The 18,586-nt window shown below is 33.0% G+C and overlaps 1 protein-coding gene across 1 annotated transcript in view; it reads right to left on the minus strand.

The window, feature by feature from the left end:
* Positions 1 to 2,568: 2,568 nt before the first annotated feature.
* LOC150079821 (serine/threonine-protein kinase/endoribonuclease IRE2-like) overlaps positions 2,569 to 18,586 on the minus strand; it is an 80,227-nt gene continuing 64,209 nt past the window's right edge. Inside the window, exons 9-10 of the mRNA XM_090383242.1 lie at positions 14,077 to 14,192; positions 2,569 to 2,707 (exon numbers count right to left, since the gene is read on the minus strand). Coding sequence (XP_090239368.1) covers positions 2,569 to 2,707; positions 14,077 to 14,192 — 255 coding nt within the window. The remainder of the gene's footprint in view (positions 2,708 to 14,076; positions 14,193 to 18,586) is intronic.

The raw sequence follows: 18,586 nt of genomic DNA on the forward strand, positions 1-18,586 counted from the left end.
TTGTTTCTAGATGATTGTTATTGGACAGTCCAGATCAGCTGCAATACATCTTCCTAGGGCATCCCAGATGTGCTTGATGGGTTCAGATCAGAGAAGCAGGCAGGCCAATATCTGCAGGTGATACCATCATCTTCCTACATCCTTGACCAGCTGTGCTCTATGGGGTTGAGTACTGGCACTCATCAGAATGATGTCTTCACTTATGGTACAAGTATAGAGGACCTCTGCACACAGGTGTGGAGGATCTTACCTCTACATTTGTGTGCACTCAGGGTGCAGTGCCTAATGATGCGGAGCTTCTATGACCATAGACTGGTTCCACTCCATACCAGAAATCCACCTGCACTGAACTGTGTTCCTCTATGTATACAGGAGTGTTTCAAGTTCCTCCTGCATACCACACCAACACCCAAAGAGGACCTGACTGCAGACTGTGACTAGACTTTTCTGTGAAGTGCACAGGACTATTCCTTGTCAGTATGTCTAATTATGCCATTTGAGGGTATCGACATTCTTCTGACCCTATGATTTAAGCACTCAGTGGAACACACATAACACATGCCATAGCTCTTTCTGCATAGTATATGTCTGTGAAGACAATTTTGAATGGTTTGGGTTTACACCCATGGTTCTTTTCCTGCTGCAAAGAAACTGAGTAGCCACCAAGCTACGATGCAATTTGGCATTGCAACTGCTTCATCTCTAGTCTCTCAGTGGCTCTCCAAGTGGTAGCTCATGGAAAATCCAACTGAGATCATATTTTAAGATGCTTCACTACAATAATCAACAGGTGTTTCCTGCCTTTTGCAGCTGAAGTTCATGAGTAACATACTCAATGAAGTCACAGATGCAACAAAATGGTTGCATACCTGAATTTGCATGGTATCAGCCTGGACTGGTTGAGAACTTAGTAATCAGTCCATGAATATATGCTATCATTGTGGCAACAATGGATATTGATCAGAGCTTGGAATGGACCAGAGTACACTGGGACATCATTTCAGTCCATCACATGCATTGGTAATGTCATATACATCCTAATTATTAAAATATTACATACATTTTATTAATAAGCATTCAGTAAAAATTTTCCATTTTTTACCCCCTAGGAGATCACCACACCAATCTGTTGGACAATCTATTGTATTAATAGTGGATTTCCAGATTGACAGTCACTTAATTGTTTAACCAGTGTAACAGCAATATTATAAAATTGCAATCCTACAAACAGACTCTCCTCAATTGCTAATAACCTCAATTTAGACTTTTTTTCAATAACACAGAATGTCCTTAATAACTTTGTCTTTGGTGCAGTAAGCTTCTCTTTCTTTCTTTTTTTTAATCCCAGCAAGTTCCGAATTTATGACTATAGCGAATTTAAAATCTGGCACACTCAGGTATTGAGGTGTCGAATTTTAAAAAGTTTACTGTAGTTATAAATTTTGCTGAGGGAATTAAGACCATTGTGTTACCAACACAGTTTAATACCTAATGGTAAAAAAAAAATAGATGAAAGGACAAAGTAGTCCTGCAGCATCTTAAAAGAAAGATGGGTCACTCTTTTTTGCATGGATTCTTAAAGGTATGATTATTAATATGAGTGTCAAACTACTTTCTTAATATTTCTGAAATGTAAAATGCTGATTTTTTGATTTTTTTTTTTTGTGTGAAACGTGCCGATTCTAAAATTTTACAGTTTACTATTACTTTTATTACCATTTTACTGTTTCGAATAGTCATAATTTTCTCTATACACATGCACTTGTTACATATGCTATTAAACTGGGTCCTCTGTAGGGCATATTTGATTTGATAAAATAAAATAAAAAAATAAATTTTAATAATTATTTTTATATTACTTAAGAACTGAAATGGACTTGGGCAAGACACAGCTCGAAGACATGATGACAGATGAACTAAGAAAATATCAGAATGGTACCCAAGAGGAGCTAAAAGAAAACCTGGAAAACAACAACAGAGATGGACAGATGAAATTCATGAGTTTGTGGGTAGTAAATGGATGGCCATTGCACAAAACAGAAAGAAATGGAAAGTTGATGGAGAGGCCTTCATCCTACAGTGTATTGAAAATAGCTGATGATGATTGTTTTTTGTTTGAACTCTGAGCTGAATAGAGTTAATTTTTTTTTGTTAATTTTGGAATTCAGAGCTCCTGAGCCATACAGTTTGCCCATATTGTGCTTATCTATAAATCTGTCCCCTGAATTTAGTTGGACATCTGTAACAACATCATAAAGAAGTAATACCAGACATGTAAATGTATGAAAATTTTATTGGTTCTACCAATGTTACATAATTTCATTTTTTTATAAAAACTATAAGAATTTTAGAAAATTAGTTTGCTTATATATCAGAATAATTTTGTACACTAAATATCATTATAACTGAATTATTAGAATTTGAAATATAATAATCCAGAAACCTAATTAATTAACAAAGTAACATTTTTAATTCACAGTGCTAAATTTCAAAACATAATTCTGTATTTTTAAACATCATAAAAAAGGCATTAAAAATATATATAAAGCTCACTCTCACTCACTTTCTCTAAAAGAAATGAATAAGGGATACTTTGTCTTTTAGATTAGTTTTCCTAATTACATTATATACAGATGTGAAGAGAGATGGAAATATTCGAGATATATAAAGTGCTGGACGATCAGTTACTTGCTTCATGTTACGAGGTCTGTTAAAGAATGAATAATTATACATTTCACTTGAACTGTGAAATAACCATATCAGAAAAAAACTTATTATTTAACAATGCTTTAAATAAACTTTTTTTTTTTTTTTTTTTTATTATTAAAGACAAAGCATTTTTTTTTATATTAACTTTCTGAAACATACAATGCTATCAGCATATTACTATACATTTCCACTTGAGATACTTTTCTAACTTCTGATTTTTGACTTTGTACATTAACATGGATTAACCACATACTGGCATGCAACTATAATTAAGCTTTTATGTGTACTTTTATATAGTTTTACATAAGCTTTAATGATTTATAAAATATAAATTATCACTTTTAGTTCAAATAATGATACAAATATTATTCCAAATTACACAAATTATAATTAAATAAAATAAAAAGATCTATTTATTATTTGAATAGACAGCAATGTAAATAAATAAATAAATGAATAAATTTATTGTTTATAATCTACAAGAGTGTACAAACTTAATTTGGCTTTGTGAATGAATAAGCCAACCTCTTCACATAATTTATTATTTTATAAGTGTTTGATTTTGCAGGATTACTTAAAAAAATACTATAGTACATATCCTTGCTTTAGGGTCTTCCTTGTTTACCAACAAGGAAAACCCTAAAGCAAGATCATAAATGTATGGCCTTATATTTTAAAAATTTGATTCTTAATTTAACTGTAAAGAGCTCATTGTAAACTTTACACAAATATATTGTAACTGTAAGCTCTATTAAGCAAATAGTGTAGTATTCTTTTTATCATTTATTTAGTCCATTAAGCTTTGCTAAAGAATAATTCTTTTAGATCTTTGAGGAGAATAACTGCTTTTATTCCACTGTCTGCAGAATAAACAAACATACCCACTCACCAAATTATATTACATAGAAAAATATATTTAATAAAAATCATTTTGTAAATAACACAAAGAATGAATAAATTAATAAGAAGAATGAATTATTCTAATTTTTTAATATAAGTAAATTTACTAAGGATTTGTTTAAGATGTTATCTAAAAGTTGAGTAACTGTTAGTAGTAAGGGTCAATTAAACATGTTTGCCGCCTCTATGCATATATGCGTAAAATGGCACTAGAAGTGACGTGCCGCAGTGCACATGAGCAGTCATTCTTAAGCAGTCAACTGACTGCTGTAACTGTAAAGGCGCATGAAATTAATAACTACATGTACTCAGTATTGGCACATTGACTGAATGCTTAGATTTGCTTATAGACTTGGCACACAATTTTGTTTTTTGCTTGTGTTGATGTTAGATTATGTATGTTAAGGACACTACTGACACTATGCTACTGCAACAGGATCTGGAAAGGTTGATTAGATGGGCTGAGAGGTGGCAAATGAAGTTTAACATTGACAAATATAAAGTACTACATATGGGGAAACAGCAACCCCAGAGCAACGTATCAACTCTGTGGGCCGACCGGGCTAGCTAAGTGGGTAAAGTACCTGCCCGGCAACCCAAAGGTCGCGGGTTCGATTCCCGCCTCGGGCTTGGATCAAAGTACTGCAAAAAACCTTGGGAGGTGCAATATGGCCACAGAAGCTGATGCGCCAACAACTACCAAATCAAAAAAAAAAAAAATATCAACTCTGTGGTACTACACTGACAGTGGTAGAGAATGAAAGGGACCTAGGGGTGGTTGTGCAGGCAGATATGAAGTTTTCTGAGCAGTGCAGATGGGCTGCAAGAGTAGCTCATGGTGTACTGTCGATGATATATAGGAATTTTTCTAGCAGGGATAAGGAGGTGATTATTCCCTTGTATAAGGCAATGGTCAGGCCACACCTAGAGTACTGTATACAGGCCTGGAGGCCTCATTTCAAGAAGGATGTAGAGCTGCTGGAACGAGTACAGAGAAGGGCAACAAGATTGGTGAATGGAACAAAGGGGTGCTCTTACGAAGAAAGGCTTAAGTTTTGCAAATTACAGTGTCTGGAGACTAGGCATGTGGAGAAGAGAAATGTGAGTTCTCTCACATTTCTCTTCTTCCAGTCACATAGCTCCCTGCGGAGCTGTTGTAGCCACCAACAAATTCCTCGAGCAGCATCGATCGTGTGCTATACGAGCAGCATCGCAAAGTGTCATGCCCAGACGTTCACTGATCCCATCCTTCCACCTAGTTGCAGGTCTTCTTCTGCACCTCTTCCCCTTGGTTTTTCCTTCCATTATATTCTTCAACAGAAAGTTTTTCCTTCTTACTATATGACCAAAAAACTTGAGTTTTCTTTTGTTGATGCTATGAAGAAGATCTTCATAGCATCCTGTAACACCACATTTCAAATGCCTCAATTTTCTTCCTGTCAATTCTTTTCAGATTCCATCCTTCACATCCATAAGTGGCAACTGGAAAAATTAACGAATCAATGATTCTCAGCTTCGTCTTTAGAGGCAGATCACGATCTCCTGATCTCTCCATAATTTTATCAGATCAGCGACCAATGTTTTAGCAATTGCCTGTTGTCTCTTTACATCGTTTGAGCAGTCATATATTTTTATTTATTCTTGATCCTAAGTAATCAAATTCATCAACTTCTTCGATATCTTGCCCATTAATCTTCACTTTACTGGAATCGAGATTATCATCAATCATCATAATTTTAGTTTTACACACATTCAGAAACAATCCTTTTTTCTTATTTGTTTCACATACTCTCCTTAGAGTTTCTTTAAGAATTACCTTAGAATTACCTAAGAATTTCCTTACAATTACAAATTAGCACAGTATCATCTGCATAATGAAGGTTGTTTATCTTCAGTCCTCCAATTTTGATGCCAATCTCTAAATCTTCCAAAGCTTCACGCATGATATCTTCGGCATAAAGATTAAAAAGGTGAGGTGACAAAATACAACCCTGTCTGACATCATTACCTATTGTGAAAAAAGTCTGTGTTTCCCATGTTCGTTCTCACAGTTCCTTCCTGTTTCTGGTACAGTAGTTTAATCAGCTGAATTATGTGGATTGGGGAACCCATAATAGTCATCGCTTCCCATAGTTTCTCATGTTGAACACAATCAAATGCTTTTGCATAATCTATAACGACTGGAACATTGAATTCTTTGCATTTTTCAATAATCAGTTGTAGGCTTAAGATCTGATCTCTGGTTCCTCTACTCCTTCTGAAACCTGCTTGCTCTTCTGGCATTTCTTCTTCATGTTTTATTGAGATTCTGTTTAATATGATTTTAAGAAGAATCTTGCTAGTGTGAGAAATTAGGCTAATAGTTCTGTAATTTGAGCAAATTTTCAGTTAGTTAGTTATTTGGTTTTTAGGAGCATTAGCAACTAAGGCCATATTGCTCCGGGAATATGCGGCGGTCATTCCCTGACCTTTCCGCATCCTCCGTATTTGGTGGCGACGGGCTTGAACCCCAGTCTAATCAAGAAGCATGTGTTACGCACCGCTGCTCCTTCCCACCTGGCTATGGAGGCGCCCGCAAATTTTCAGATCTCCTATTTTTGGAAGGGGATGAAAATTAATTTCTTCCAATCTGATAGCTGCCGTCCCATTTCCCAAATTTTTATAATCATTTTATGAAAAAACTCTGTGCCCTTCACACCTGTAGCTTTAATCAATTCTGCTGGGATTTCATCAATTCCAGCTGACTTGCCACATGTTAGTTCTCTGATGGCTTTTTCGACTTCTTCCTTCAGTGGAACTGGTTCATGATCACAGTATTTTTTCCACCTTCCTTTGATTATGTTCTCCTCTGTTAAAATGTCTCCTTTGGAGTCCTTAATTACATTAAGTTTTGGTCGGAACTTTTGTCTTAAGGACTTGTTACAGCATACATCTTTTTAGTGTTGTTTCGTTTGTTGTGGTATTCGATTTCTTTACACTTTTGATTGATATAATCCTGTTTTGTCCTAGCTTAAACAGCACTTGATGACTTTGCTTAGTTCCTGATACTCTGTTTCCTTGTACACCCTGGGCTTTTGCAGTTCTTCTCTGTTCAATAAGTTTAAAAGTGGCTTCTGTAATCCAAGGCTTCCTTGATCTTTGACCTTTCTCTAATGTGTCTATTTGCTGAATCCTTAATAATGCCTTTTGTATTTTCCCACATTTCCTCAAAATTTAGGTGGCAGAAAACATGTTAAAATGGCAGCATCATGCAAGGAAGAAAAAGCTTATTTAGCATTTCTCATAAAAATTAATAAAATAAATAAAAAATAAAATAAACTGTTGGAGAAGGATGTCATGTTTGGTTTTCCAAGAAATCTAGATTTCTATAATGACCACTCTTATACCACGTGAAAATTAAGAGTTTATTTAGCTATTAACTAAATAAATCATTATACATTAAGGTAACGTTTCAGGAACCTTTCCAGAACCCATCCTCAGACCATACATAGGCTGTTGCCAGCCTGCTGCTTGCCAAAGTCTCACTTCTGACTGCACATTCTCTGAAAACATGCAGTCAGAATTGAGGGTCTTCCTTTAGTGAGTAGGTTTTATTCATAATATTCAACACATCTAGGGAGGAGTGTTATATGATTATATATTTAATGGAAACTATATTTCTTGCCAGAAATAGTCAATAAAAGAGTCAGTTAAATCTAATATATATTATTGATTTAGTCTCTGCCTTTGATTTGGTCTGTTGGTTTGACCCTCTGCCTTGGTTGACCTTCTTCAGTCCTTTTATTGCATTCATAGAGACATCCTTCATTTCATAAGTTAGTCTCTTTTGAACTGTTATCCTCAAGCATAATAATTTCAAAGTTATAAAATCCATTTCAGTTTGGATTCTTCAAGTGGGCACCCCTGTTAGCATTACCCTTTTCATGTGAAGAAAATTCTGGTTAATTCATAATTTTCAGTTCATCTGTATATGAATACAGATGAGCTGAAAATTTTCAGCAGAACAGGAAGCATTAAGAAATACTTATATTTTAAATGAAGCACTATATACATTGTTTTGTCTCATCTCAAAAATTTTAGACTGAATTGAATCCATACATATTAGGAAATATCACATTAACTAAAAAAAAAAAAAAAAAAAAAAACTCTCCCATTTATCATTATTCCATGAACAGGATTAAGACCATTGAAGGACAGAAGGATCCTACAGCCTCAAAATATAAATTACACATGGTGATCAGCTAATAATACTTTTATATGCCATGTAGGAAAATTGCTTCTAACTGCAAAAAATTATACATGAGAGGTTCTAACTGTTACCTACAACCAAGAAATTACTGGATCCCTTATCAAGAAAGCTTGGGACCAAAAGTTTTCTAGATTTTGGGTCCTTAGTAAGAGAAATTACAACATATGCATGCAAAATATATAATTAAAAATCTTATGTTAATATTTATTTTATCTAAAAAGTGTTAGTAAATATAAATTTTAATACCACTATAATGAAATCAACCAACTAAACAGCAGAAAAAAAATTAAAGTAGCTTATTTACAAATTAAAAATAACTATATAATATCGGTGTAGATACACCATAGTTTACCCATAAATTAAACTACATATATAGCGTGAAAGGCATCGTTTTTAATTGTATCTCATACTGTGGATACAATTAAAATGAGATACAATTAAAAATGATGCTTTCACACTACGTATGTAGTATAATTTATGGGTAAACTATGGTGTATCTACACTGATATAAACCCATATCATATTATGCCTTGTGCATTTAATCTTCAAATACAGTATCATTCTGTACACCATTCTACATCTCTCATATTGTGGAAGAACTTCACAACTGCAATGGCATGTTTGCATTATCATGGGTACCTGCCCACCCACTGATGATAGGCTAACAGCTTTGAAATGGTGCCGTCTGGGTGGTGGTATCCACTGAGAATAAATAACAGTAGTCTTCTCTACTAAAGAAGCATTACTTATTTGAAGTAGTGCAATACCTGGCATCTTGTTGTGAAGGTAGCCACAATATGAGATACAATTAAAAACAATACCTTTCACACTACGTATGTAGTTTAATTTATGGGTAAACTATGGTGTATCTACACCGATATTATATAATTAATTTAAACCCATATCATATTATATTATGCCTTGTGCATTTAATCTTCAAAAATAAAAATAAATACAACATTTATAAAATCATAAAAATTAAGTGTTAAAAAGTATATAATAAAAGATATTAGAACCTATATAAGAAAAGTATATGTATAATTAAAATATACTATAATCTCAGTATGAGGGAATCGAAATTTTTCCCTCTCAAATATCAGTTTATACCTTTTACCAAGAATGCAGGGAGAAACTGCAGAAACTACCAGTTTGCCACTACCGTAATCTGGTAAGTTTCCCACAGTTTGCCGTGGTTGGCTTTCTTTACCCTAGCCAGTATTTCAATATGTATTAATACATACATTGCAACCTTGATATAATATGGGTGTTGGAATCTCTTAACACTTGTGTTATAGGCAGAAATAAAATTTATCTAATTTTTAATATGAATATGTGATGACCTAAACAAGTGTTTTTATTGTGAGAAATTTCATTTCAGTGTGTGTGTGTGTGTGTGTGTGTGTGTATGTGGTAATTTTCATAATTTCAAGATGCTTCCTCTCTCCACTCACTCATTGGATTGTTAAGTGGGAGTGATGTGTATATATCGTTTTATTGTCAGAAAATGTGCAGAAACTATCCAGGTTAGCTATGGAAAGAATACATTTGTATTTATCTCGTTTTCACCACTGAAAGCAAAAGATAAATTTTTTTGTCTATATTCGTGGCATGGATCAGCTTTTGCTATGTCATGCCTGCTCTCCTCATATCACACAGTAGCCTGTCAAATGCCAACATGATGGGATCTCACTGTAAAACAGCTTATTTGCCTGAAGTTTTATTTTCAGTCTTTTGAAAGGAAATATCTGTTTGCATGTGTTGATGTAGTTATTCAAGTTTTCCCTCCTGGGGGGGTGTAAATGCTGTGTGACACCATGGCTGTCGACAGAAATTGTTTTGTGGAACAGGGATGGCAATGACCAAACAACGTACTGGGCTCTAAAGGGTGATATTCTTACTTAGCTATAGTGAGTCATTTTTGTAAGTTTCTGTCAATAAATAAATTGTGACATTTAATGCTAAGCAGAGTTGAATGGTGGTTCCTTCTGAAATCCCTTCAAAATTCAGAGGTTTGAAAGGAGTTTCAAACTAACAATTGCAACATGTAAAGTTTTAACTAAGAAAGAAGTACATGTTCCTATTACATTACAGAAAAAAAGCTTTGTTTTTGTCTAACAAGTGCCCCCTTCTTTATGTGATTAATGTATCCCAGGGCACTTTATGTCATTGTACATGTGATTTCATAGCTTTAAAAAGTGTGGTGTTGTTTACAAACCAAAAATTTATAACTGAATATTATATTGCAATAGGTAGCTCATTCTGATTTCCCCTCACAGAGGAAAAACATTTACTTTTTGTGAGTTTCTGTTGTGCAATTACCATGTCAGTGATGTACTGCATTTTTTTATTTCATCTGTAATTGAGGGGAGACAGGCAAAAAAAACTTATGTCTACAGTAATTACTCTGGGATGAATCTCATTATTTATAAAAATTTAATTGCCTAATTGGGAAGTTGAATCATTTACAACAGAAGGAACCTTCCACAATCTCCAGCAGTACGTTACCATAAGTCATCCAAGAAAGGCCTTATATGGGGAGGGAGAAAGAGCAGGTGGGCACATAAAATTCAATAATTTACGCATTTATTGGGTGTGGTTACTACTTCAATAAATAAAAAGAAATGTCATTATCAAATAAGCATAGTAGCCATTAAAATTTCATTAAAAAATGATTGTCGGTCTACCATGTTCTGATAGACAGGTGGGTGGAGTAATGCTAGAGCTGCATCATTTAAAAATTTTTTTTAAAGGATTTTAAAAAAAAAAAACAGATTTTGTCAAACTTTCCAGATTTTAGGGCCTTCTGGTTTTCAGGATTCCGGATACAGGGTTCCAATATTGTAATATAAAGAAAATTAGAGAAAACAATGATACTACAAAAAAAAAAAACATTAATGAGCAAGAATAAGTACTCACCCACAGACTACAATTTGAATCTAAGAACAGTGGCATGGATACCTGCAAAGATAATGTGCAACTGCTGCCCAGAATAATGCTAGGAAACATTACTTGTGTACCAATTCATAGGAGAATACCAACATTTACTAAGAGAATAAAAATAACAAAAAATAAAATTTCTGGAGAACCAAAGTGACATCTTCATCATAGAGGCATCTGTGAATGTTCAGGGTAATCCAGCTGATGTTTCAGATAAACTGAACATATACTTTTCATTGATATTAACAGACAAAAGACCATTCATAATAAGGAGAAACTGTGTGAGTGAAGCTGGGAAGCATAAAATTAGCAATACTGAAATTTTAGAAGATTATTTATTTGAAAAACTTTCAAGCCTAAGGGCAAGTAAGGCTCCTGGGGTTAATGGTATATACCCAGTGTAATGGAAAGTTTTTCAAATAAATATTTCAAATAGTGTTGTGCAATATTAATTAAACCCAAACTACAGTTGCAAGACACTCATATGCCATAACAACAAGAAACCCACTGATTTATCAGATTCAAATGAGAAACAAAATTAATTACAAGCAATCAGTAAAGTGAAACCTGTCTGCAACTATCAATGATATAGAACAGACTTTAAAAAAAAAAAGAACAAATGTTTTCTAGCCCTTTTATAAGCATTAGATCTTGTTTCCTTCACAAAAACACAAATCTTCTGTAAATTGCTGCACAATATAACAGAAAATGCTAGCTATGTCTCAATGATCATGATATTCATCAGTGATGCAGTCTTGTTTTTTTCATTAATTATAATAATAGGCAGAATGCTTTTGCAACAATATGGTTTTCAGAGAATCCTTAACTTTTATTCTTTCTAATTCCAGGAACAAGAATAAACATCAGCCTGAAGTCATCCTTTCACGTACAGGAAACAAATTTTCCCTGTTTTCGAGGTCCCTATAATATATGAATCACAACAGACTAAAATTTCAATCCTACAGTTATGATTTTCAGCTATTTTTCTTAGCAATTCCCAGTTCAGCTGGTCTCAGGTTACATACTACTGGCACAGAATATATGCAGGAGAAAACATTTACCATGACTTGACAGATTACAGTATAATCTCTGCCATGTCATGGTAGAACATGGAGCAGCTGTCAGAAAAACTCTGTCAATCAGGTTCATTAAGGTAAATCAAACTAAGTACAGGTAGTTCTTGACTTTAAGAGTTAATTCGTTCCTAGTGCATGCTCATAAAGCAAAAACTCGTAAAGCGGGAATTTATTTCCCATAGACATAAGGTTAAAAATAGGGGTTACGTTCTCAACAATGAAATTAGTTAGCTAATTAGTTTATGTTTAAACAATGATTGATTTATCGAAAGAAATGAAAATGTAGCCTGTAAAATCAAGAAAATTATAACAATAGAGAAATTATTTACGACTTACAAAAATGTTAGTAAACTTATAAAAATGTTAAAGAATGTTTATTCTTCATCATCATCGACTAAATGCACACTCACTGATCACTCATTATTGGCTCGGCACTCGTTGGTTTGTTGCACAAGAAGTAGTCTTCTTTAGAAATGTTTCAAGAGGCATTTTTTAAGATAATTTTTTCAATGTTTCCATGATAATCTTCTCTTATAAATTTCACGATTGCATGCATAAGCATTTTTTAACAGCACACACAGATTGCAACTAACATGATTCGCATGGAGTAACAAGTTTACGAAGCTTAAAAAAAAGGAATGAAGAGAAGATTCTGAAAATTTATGTTTTTTATATGATTGAAGATTTCAGTAAAGGGGAAACACATTTCACCATAATAACGTAAAAAACCACACAATTCCAGCTATCAGTATTTTTGCAAATGCAAGAAGATCAAGTTTACTACCTATTTATAATTGCTTGCAGTAACAGAAAAGCCCAATAAACTGGAAAGTGCAAATTGTTTTTGTTTTATGGTTGTGACCTACAGAAATGTGCTTTAGAAAAATATCACAAAGGCATTCAAAACTGATTTTTAAAACAGAATATATGATAATGATGAAAGTGTAATGCATTTTAATGATTTGAATTGGTAACTAATACAATTTACAAACCACGCACGTGATGCCTATGAATAGGTTAATTTTATTAGTATATAAAAATATCTCATAAATTTTTAAGGTCACGAGCATGACCTTTTATATGGCCTTAAGGTCATGCTCGTGACCTTAAAAATGACACTTTAGAGAGATAAATAGCTTAGTTATACAACGAAAATTTCAACTTCCGAGATCTTGAAACAAATTACCAAAAAACAATGTGTTATTATTGGGTTCACATTACAGTATTTTAATGATACGATGGTGTCTCTGGAACTGATTAATATTGTAAAGTGGGATATACTGTATTGTGTAGCTACACATGTGGTTTGGAATGCGGTATTTATGAATGTTTAACATTCAATTTTTTGCAATTAATGTTCATATTTTCAATTCTGTTGATACTTGATACTTGGAAAAAAAAACTCAAAGCGAAAACTCGTAAAGCGAGAACTGCCTGTACTAAGGTGATTCTGAAATTTTTCTAGAGATTAGTGTAATTAAAAATAACGTCATAACAGTTTATTTCTGGTGTCTTAAAGATTTAATAAAAACTAAACTAATGAATATTTGAATGTCTTTTTTTTTAATAATATAGCAGCTTCCACAATGTTTTCTTTTATCTATAGGCACTGATAGTCTTGCTGTATTTCCAAATACTGTGCAGACAGAAATTGCACAGCAGATGTCTCAGCATTGTCATCTCTCGTTAAGAAAACTGTGATGAATCAGTCCTACAGATGGTAAGTAGCTAATTGTTAATTTATGGTTATTTTACACTCCCACTTAAAAACATTCTATCTTTGTAGATTACAGCAAACAGTATGTACATCAGTGGACAAACTATTTTAATTCAAGATTTTGTGCTGATAATATTTCATCTTAAAACTCTTTAGGTCACTAGATAGCTACACAATAAACCTGGGTTGTTACCATGTCTACATTTCAGAATTATTGCTCTAATCTATTCAACAATTATTCATTTAGAAATAGCTTCAGGGAAGGGGAAGTAAGAGAGACTTTTCTAAGTTAACATAATTTTAAAATAATGTACAAAGTGAAAAAAAAAAATAAATAAATAAAATAATAATAAAAAAAATATATATATATCAGCAAAGTATAAGGTCTATATTACAGTAGTAAATTAAACATAATTTTAAATGAACCTAACTACTTATAGTCAAATAAGTAATGTTTTTCAATTATAAAAGCAATTTGAAATACTTACAGAAAGTCATACTGATTGTGAAAGTTTCTAATGAAGCGAAGCAAATCCACAACTGTGTTATAATAAAAGTGGCCTTGAGAAACTGACCCAACTAATCTGGGATTAACTAAAGACAGCTAAAAAAATAGTAATATTAGAAAAACATTAAAACATTTTTCTTAATACAAAAAATACAGCAGTTCCTGATTATGTTATCTAAATGTGATATCCTGGATAATGCAAAAAAAACTATTCACAGTTTCCACATTTAATGTGATGCCTATGAATGGGTTAATTTTATTAGTATATAAAAATATCTCATAAATTGCTGTAAGCTGTGCATTGCGCAATACAATTGCTCAATAGTATTTTGACAATTCAAGCAAATCAGAGCTTTACACAGCACACAATCCTATGTAAAGCTCTAAATTCTTTTCCTTGTAGTACCCTCTTTCTGTCATAGTTATTGCTTCTGAAAGTGAATGTATTATCTTCTGACCACCTTTTATAAATTCTGGATGTTATAGGCTTGTAATTTCCATTGTTCTTTTGAGAAATCAGTTATTTTATGCATTTTTCCCATTCTGGCTTTGACTCTTGGTTGATGACTGTGCTGATGGTATTTAAAACATCAAGACTGACATGTGACTATAATACCCGATTTGAATATATTTCCTTTGAGCCATGTCATTGTAAATGGAGTATTTCTAATATTTTTGAATTAAAAGTGAATAAGCACAATTTAAAACCCCTTTGAATTCAACTTTTTGTTATTGTTTTTATGGTGTTCCATTATATAAGCTAACAGTTAGCATAGGCATATGATGCAAGAAAGCAAGCTTATACAGCATCAGCCAAAAAAAAAAAAAAAAAAAAAAAACCTTCCCATTTCACCCATCCATTCACTCCAGATGTTTGTCTAGTTCTGCCTTTAATCTATTTAAGCTATCAACTTCTACAACAACAGATGGAAGTTTGTTCCAGCAATCAACCACCCGCTGGCTAAAGGCAAATTTCCGCACATCTATTCTACAACTGTCTTTCCTTTCCTAAATTTAAATGTATGTCTCCTCAGGCGATTAATCTAGGCAATTGGGAAGAATCCCATCAGCATTGAGCTTGCTCAAACCTGATGATAAACATTGCACTTTGAATTCCTATAGGAAACAGCTATTCTGGCATTAAAGAACTATACAGTACATTAAGGAACATAACAAGGCTAGAGTTTCAAAAGCGGTCGCACAATCTTTTTCAAAGCAATATTAAAGACATCATATGTGAACACTACATATGTGGTCGCTAGTGCAATGGTTCTAAACCCTTTATTACGCATATTAGTGTTTCCAAATTTTTTTTTTTTATTAAACTTGCATCTTAGTCAACCATTAAAATTAATAATCACACTCCACTCACACATTTCTATTAATGATGATTTATTGATTATTAAGGTGATTCCATTGCAAAGACTCATATGCCTCACAAGAAATGTCTTTACAACCCACATTTTGAGAAGCACTGGTTTACATCTTCTTGATTTGAAGGTCATTAAGTTCACATAATAAAAGTTTATCTGTGCGAACATAACTGAAATAATATCAACTAACTGCAAGTACCACTGCTGTATAGTTTAGCCAAACCAAAAAAGTTAACAGTCACATTTAAAATATAATTACATCAAAGGCCTCCGTAGCCGAGTGGGAGTGCAGTAGCACATGCTCTTTGAGTAGACCGGGGTTCAAGCCCCTGACTGCTGAATACGGTCGATCTGCCAACCCGCACTGGACCAGCGTGGCAGATTATGGTCCATTTCCCTCAACATGAATTGTTGAGGAGGCTTCCACCCTGCAGTGGGTTGATAATGGCTGCACTTTACTTTTTTTACATCAAACAGTAACGAAGGTACAGAAATACTGATGACTGATTTATTTACATATTTTGCTGACAATGGACAAACAAAACAAACACACACTTGAACTACTTCATCCTCTAATAAAAGTCTCTCTCTCTCATGCACGCACAAGCACACAGGTATGTATAATTATATCTATGAATGTCTACCACAACAAATCTAAAATATTAATATTTTAAATGGGAATTACAAAAATTCTGCACAGTTAATAAGAGTATCTAACTAAAAATTTCTCTTGATTAATACTAGCATGTTCTGATACTGTATGGATATTTTTAACCAATTTAAATTGAAATGCATGTATTTTGGTGTCTTGAACTTCAAATTAACTGTACAGAAAATTGGTTACTAAAAATGGTTTTCAAGTCAGTGTGAAACTGTATTTTGAGACACTTTAGTTTGAAGCTTGGGAGAGAGAGGAGCATAACACAGACCTGCTTACATTGCTACACAATATGAAGAAACGAGTCATGTGCAACATGGAGCTTGGACATGCCCGATATAAATAAACCAATAGGTCTTTCTAACAAATTATTTTTGTTTCCACACTTCTGATGAAAGTTCTCATTGAGAAGAAATATTTAGTAGTCTTATCTTATCTTATCTTCCTTCATAGATTAGGTGATCCGCCTGTTCCAATCTCGAAGAGGTCTGCTCATCTTTTCTTTGGTCTTCCTCTGTCTGTTTTTACTTTTGCTCTATATGTATAAGCTAATTTAGGGAGTCTAGTATCTTCCATTCTTTCTACATGTTCTTTCCATCTTTGTCTATATTCTATAATTTTTCTGTTAATTGAGTAAATCTTTTTCACCGACCAGGCTAGCCAGGTAGGTCAAGTTCCTGCTTGGCAACCCAAAGGTCGCGGGTTCGATTCCCGCTTGGATCACAGTAAAATGCAAAAACTTTGGGAGGTGCATTATGGCCATAGAAGCTGATGTGCCAACTAACTAACAAAAAAAAAAAAAAAGTAGTAAATCTTTAATTCCTTTCTAATATTTATGTTTGGTATTTTATCTAATTTTGTACATCCTTTAACATATCTTAAAAATTTCATTTCTGCAGCTTGTATTCTATTAATGTCTCTTTGTTTCAGTATCCATGTTTCAGAACCATAAATAAGTGTTGGTATTGCCATTACTTTGTAAAATTTCAATTGTTTCTTTCCTTGTTTTCTTAGCCAGAGTTCTTTCAAAATATGTTCCACATATATTTTGAAATTTCGCCAATTTCTGGTTCATATCTTCTTCGACATCATATGTTATATCACATCCTAGATATTTAAAATGTTTTATTTGTTCTAATATTTTATTGTCTATAACTATTTTTGTCCTCACCATATTTTTCGCTTTAAAAGCCATTGTTCTAGTTTTCATCGCTGATATTTTAACTTCTGTTATTTGGTTTAATTTAAATACTGCTCTTTGTAAATTATCTTCACTGTCTTGAATAATTACTTGATCATCTGCAAATAACAGTGTATTAATCCTATTCTTTGTATTTAAATATATACCTGTATTAATTTCTTCTTTCCATTTACATATCATATCCTCAATATATATGTTAAACAGCGTTGGTGACAAGCTACATCCCTGTCTAACTCCTTGATTTATTATACTTTTTTCTGGTAATTTATTATCTGTATCTATTATCATTTTTGTTCCTTGATATAAACTATTTTTGTAAGATGCTTTGGGTATCCTTAATTTCTCAATATGTCCCATAGTTTTCGTCTGTTTACTCGATCAAATGCTTTTTCATAATCTATAAATGCTAAATGTGTTTCTAAATTAAACTCTTTTTGTTTTTCTATTATTTGTTTTTAATATAAATATATTATCTGTACATGATCTTCCTTTTCTGAATCCTGCCTGTTCTATTAATATTTCATCAGAGATAATTTTAATTCTATTATTTATTATTTTGCTATACATTTTATATACTGTATTTAGTATGCTAATCCCTCTATAATTCTTTGTATCATTTCTATTTCCTTTTTTAAATATTGAAATAATTTTTGCTATTATTTAGTAGTTTATTTCAAAACTCTTTAGTCCTTAACTTAGTAAGTATCCTGTAAGTGACATAGCACATAGCTGAAGCCTCTCATCACCAACCTATGGTGGAGTTTAGGGTTTATTGGCTGGGTGGTATTTAGCTTCATCAGGTTTTAAGGTTAGCTCTTGCACTAATCAGAGTTTCCAAAATACTCACAAAAAAAAAAAAAAAAATGATAGAATCATCTGTTAGGGGCTTTCATTTGGTTTTATTTTACAAATTTTTTGACACACTGAATGTGCTAGCTGCAGAGTCAAGATATTCTGAGAAAACGTGCATATTATTAGGGTGCTATTCAACGTATTCTTTCAAAATCAGTGCAGTGTAGTATTAAATTATATCCTGATGGATCTGCCCAGAGCTCGATTTAAACTTGTGGCCCTTCACTGATTCACTGTGACAATATTAAAAAAGAATTTTTAAGGTGGAGCGAGGCCCCTTGTAATATGTGGCCCTAAACTGTAGCTTGTTTAGCTTATGTGTAAATCTGGTCTTGGATCTGCCACATCTTTATCTAAAAATAAAGCTTAACTGCTGCATTGAAGATCTTGGTAACCTTCTAACAAG

This window comes from Mastigoproctus giganteus, chromosome 10 (genome assembly GCF_048544385.1).
Source record: "Mastigoproctus giganteus isolate SK-2022 chromosome 10, ASM4854438v1, whole genome shotgun sequence".
In the NCBI taxonomy this organism is placed as follows: domain Eukaryota; kingdom Metazoa; phylum Arthropoda; class Arachnida; order Uropygi; family Thelyphonidae; genus Mastigoproctus; species Mastigoproctus giganteus.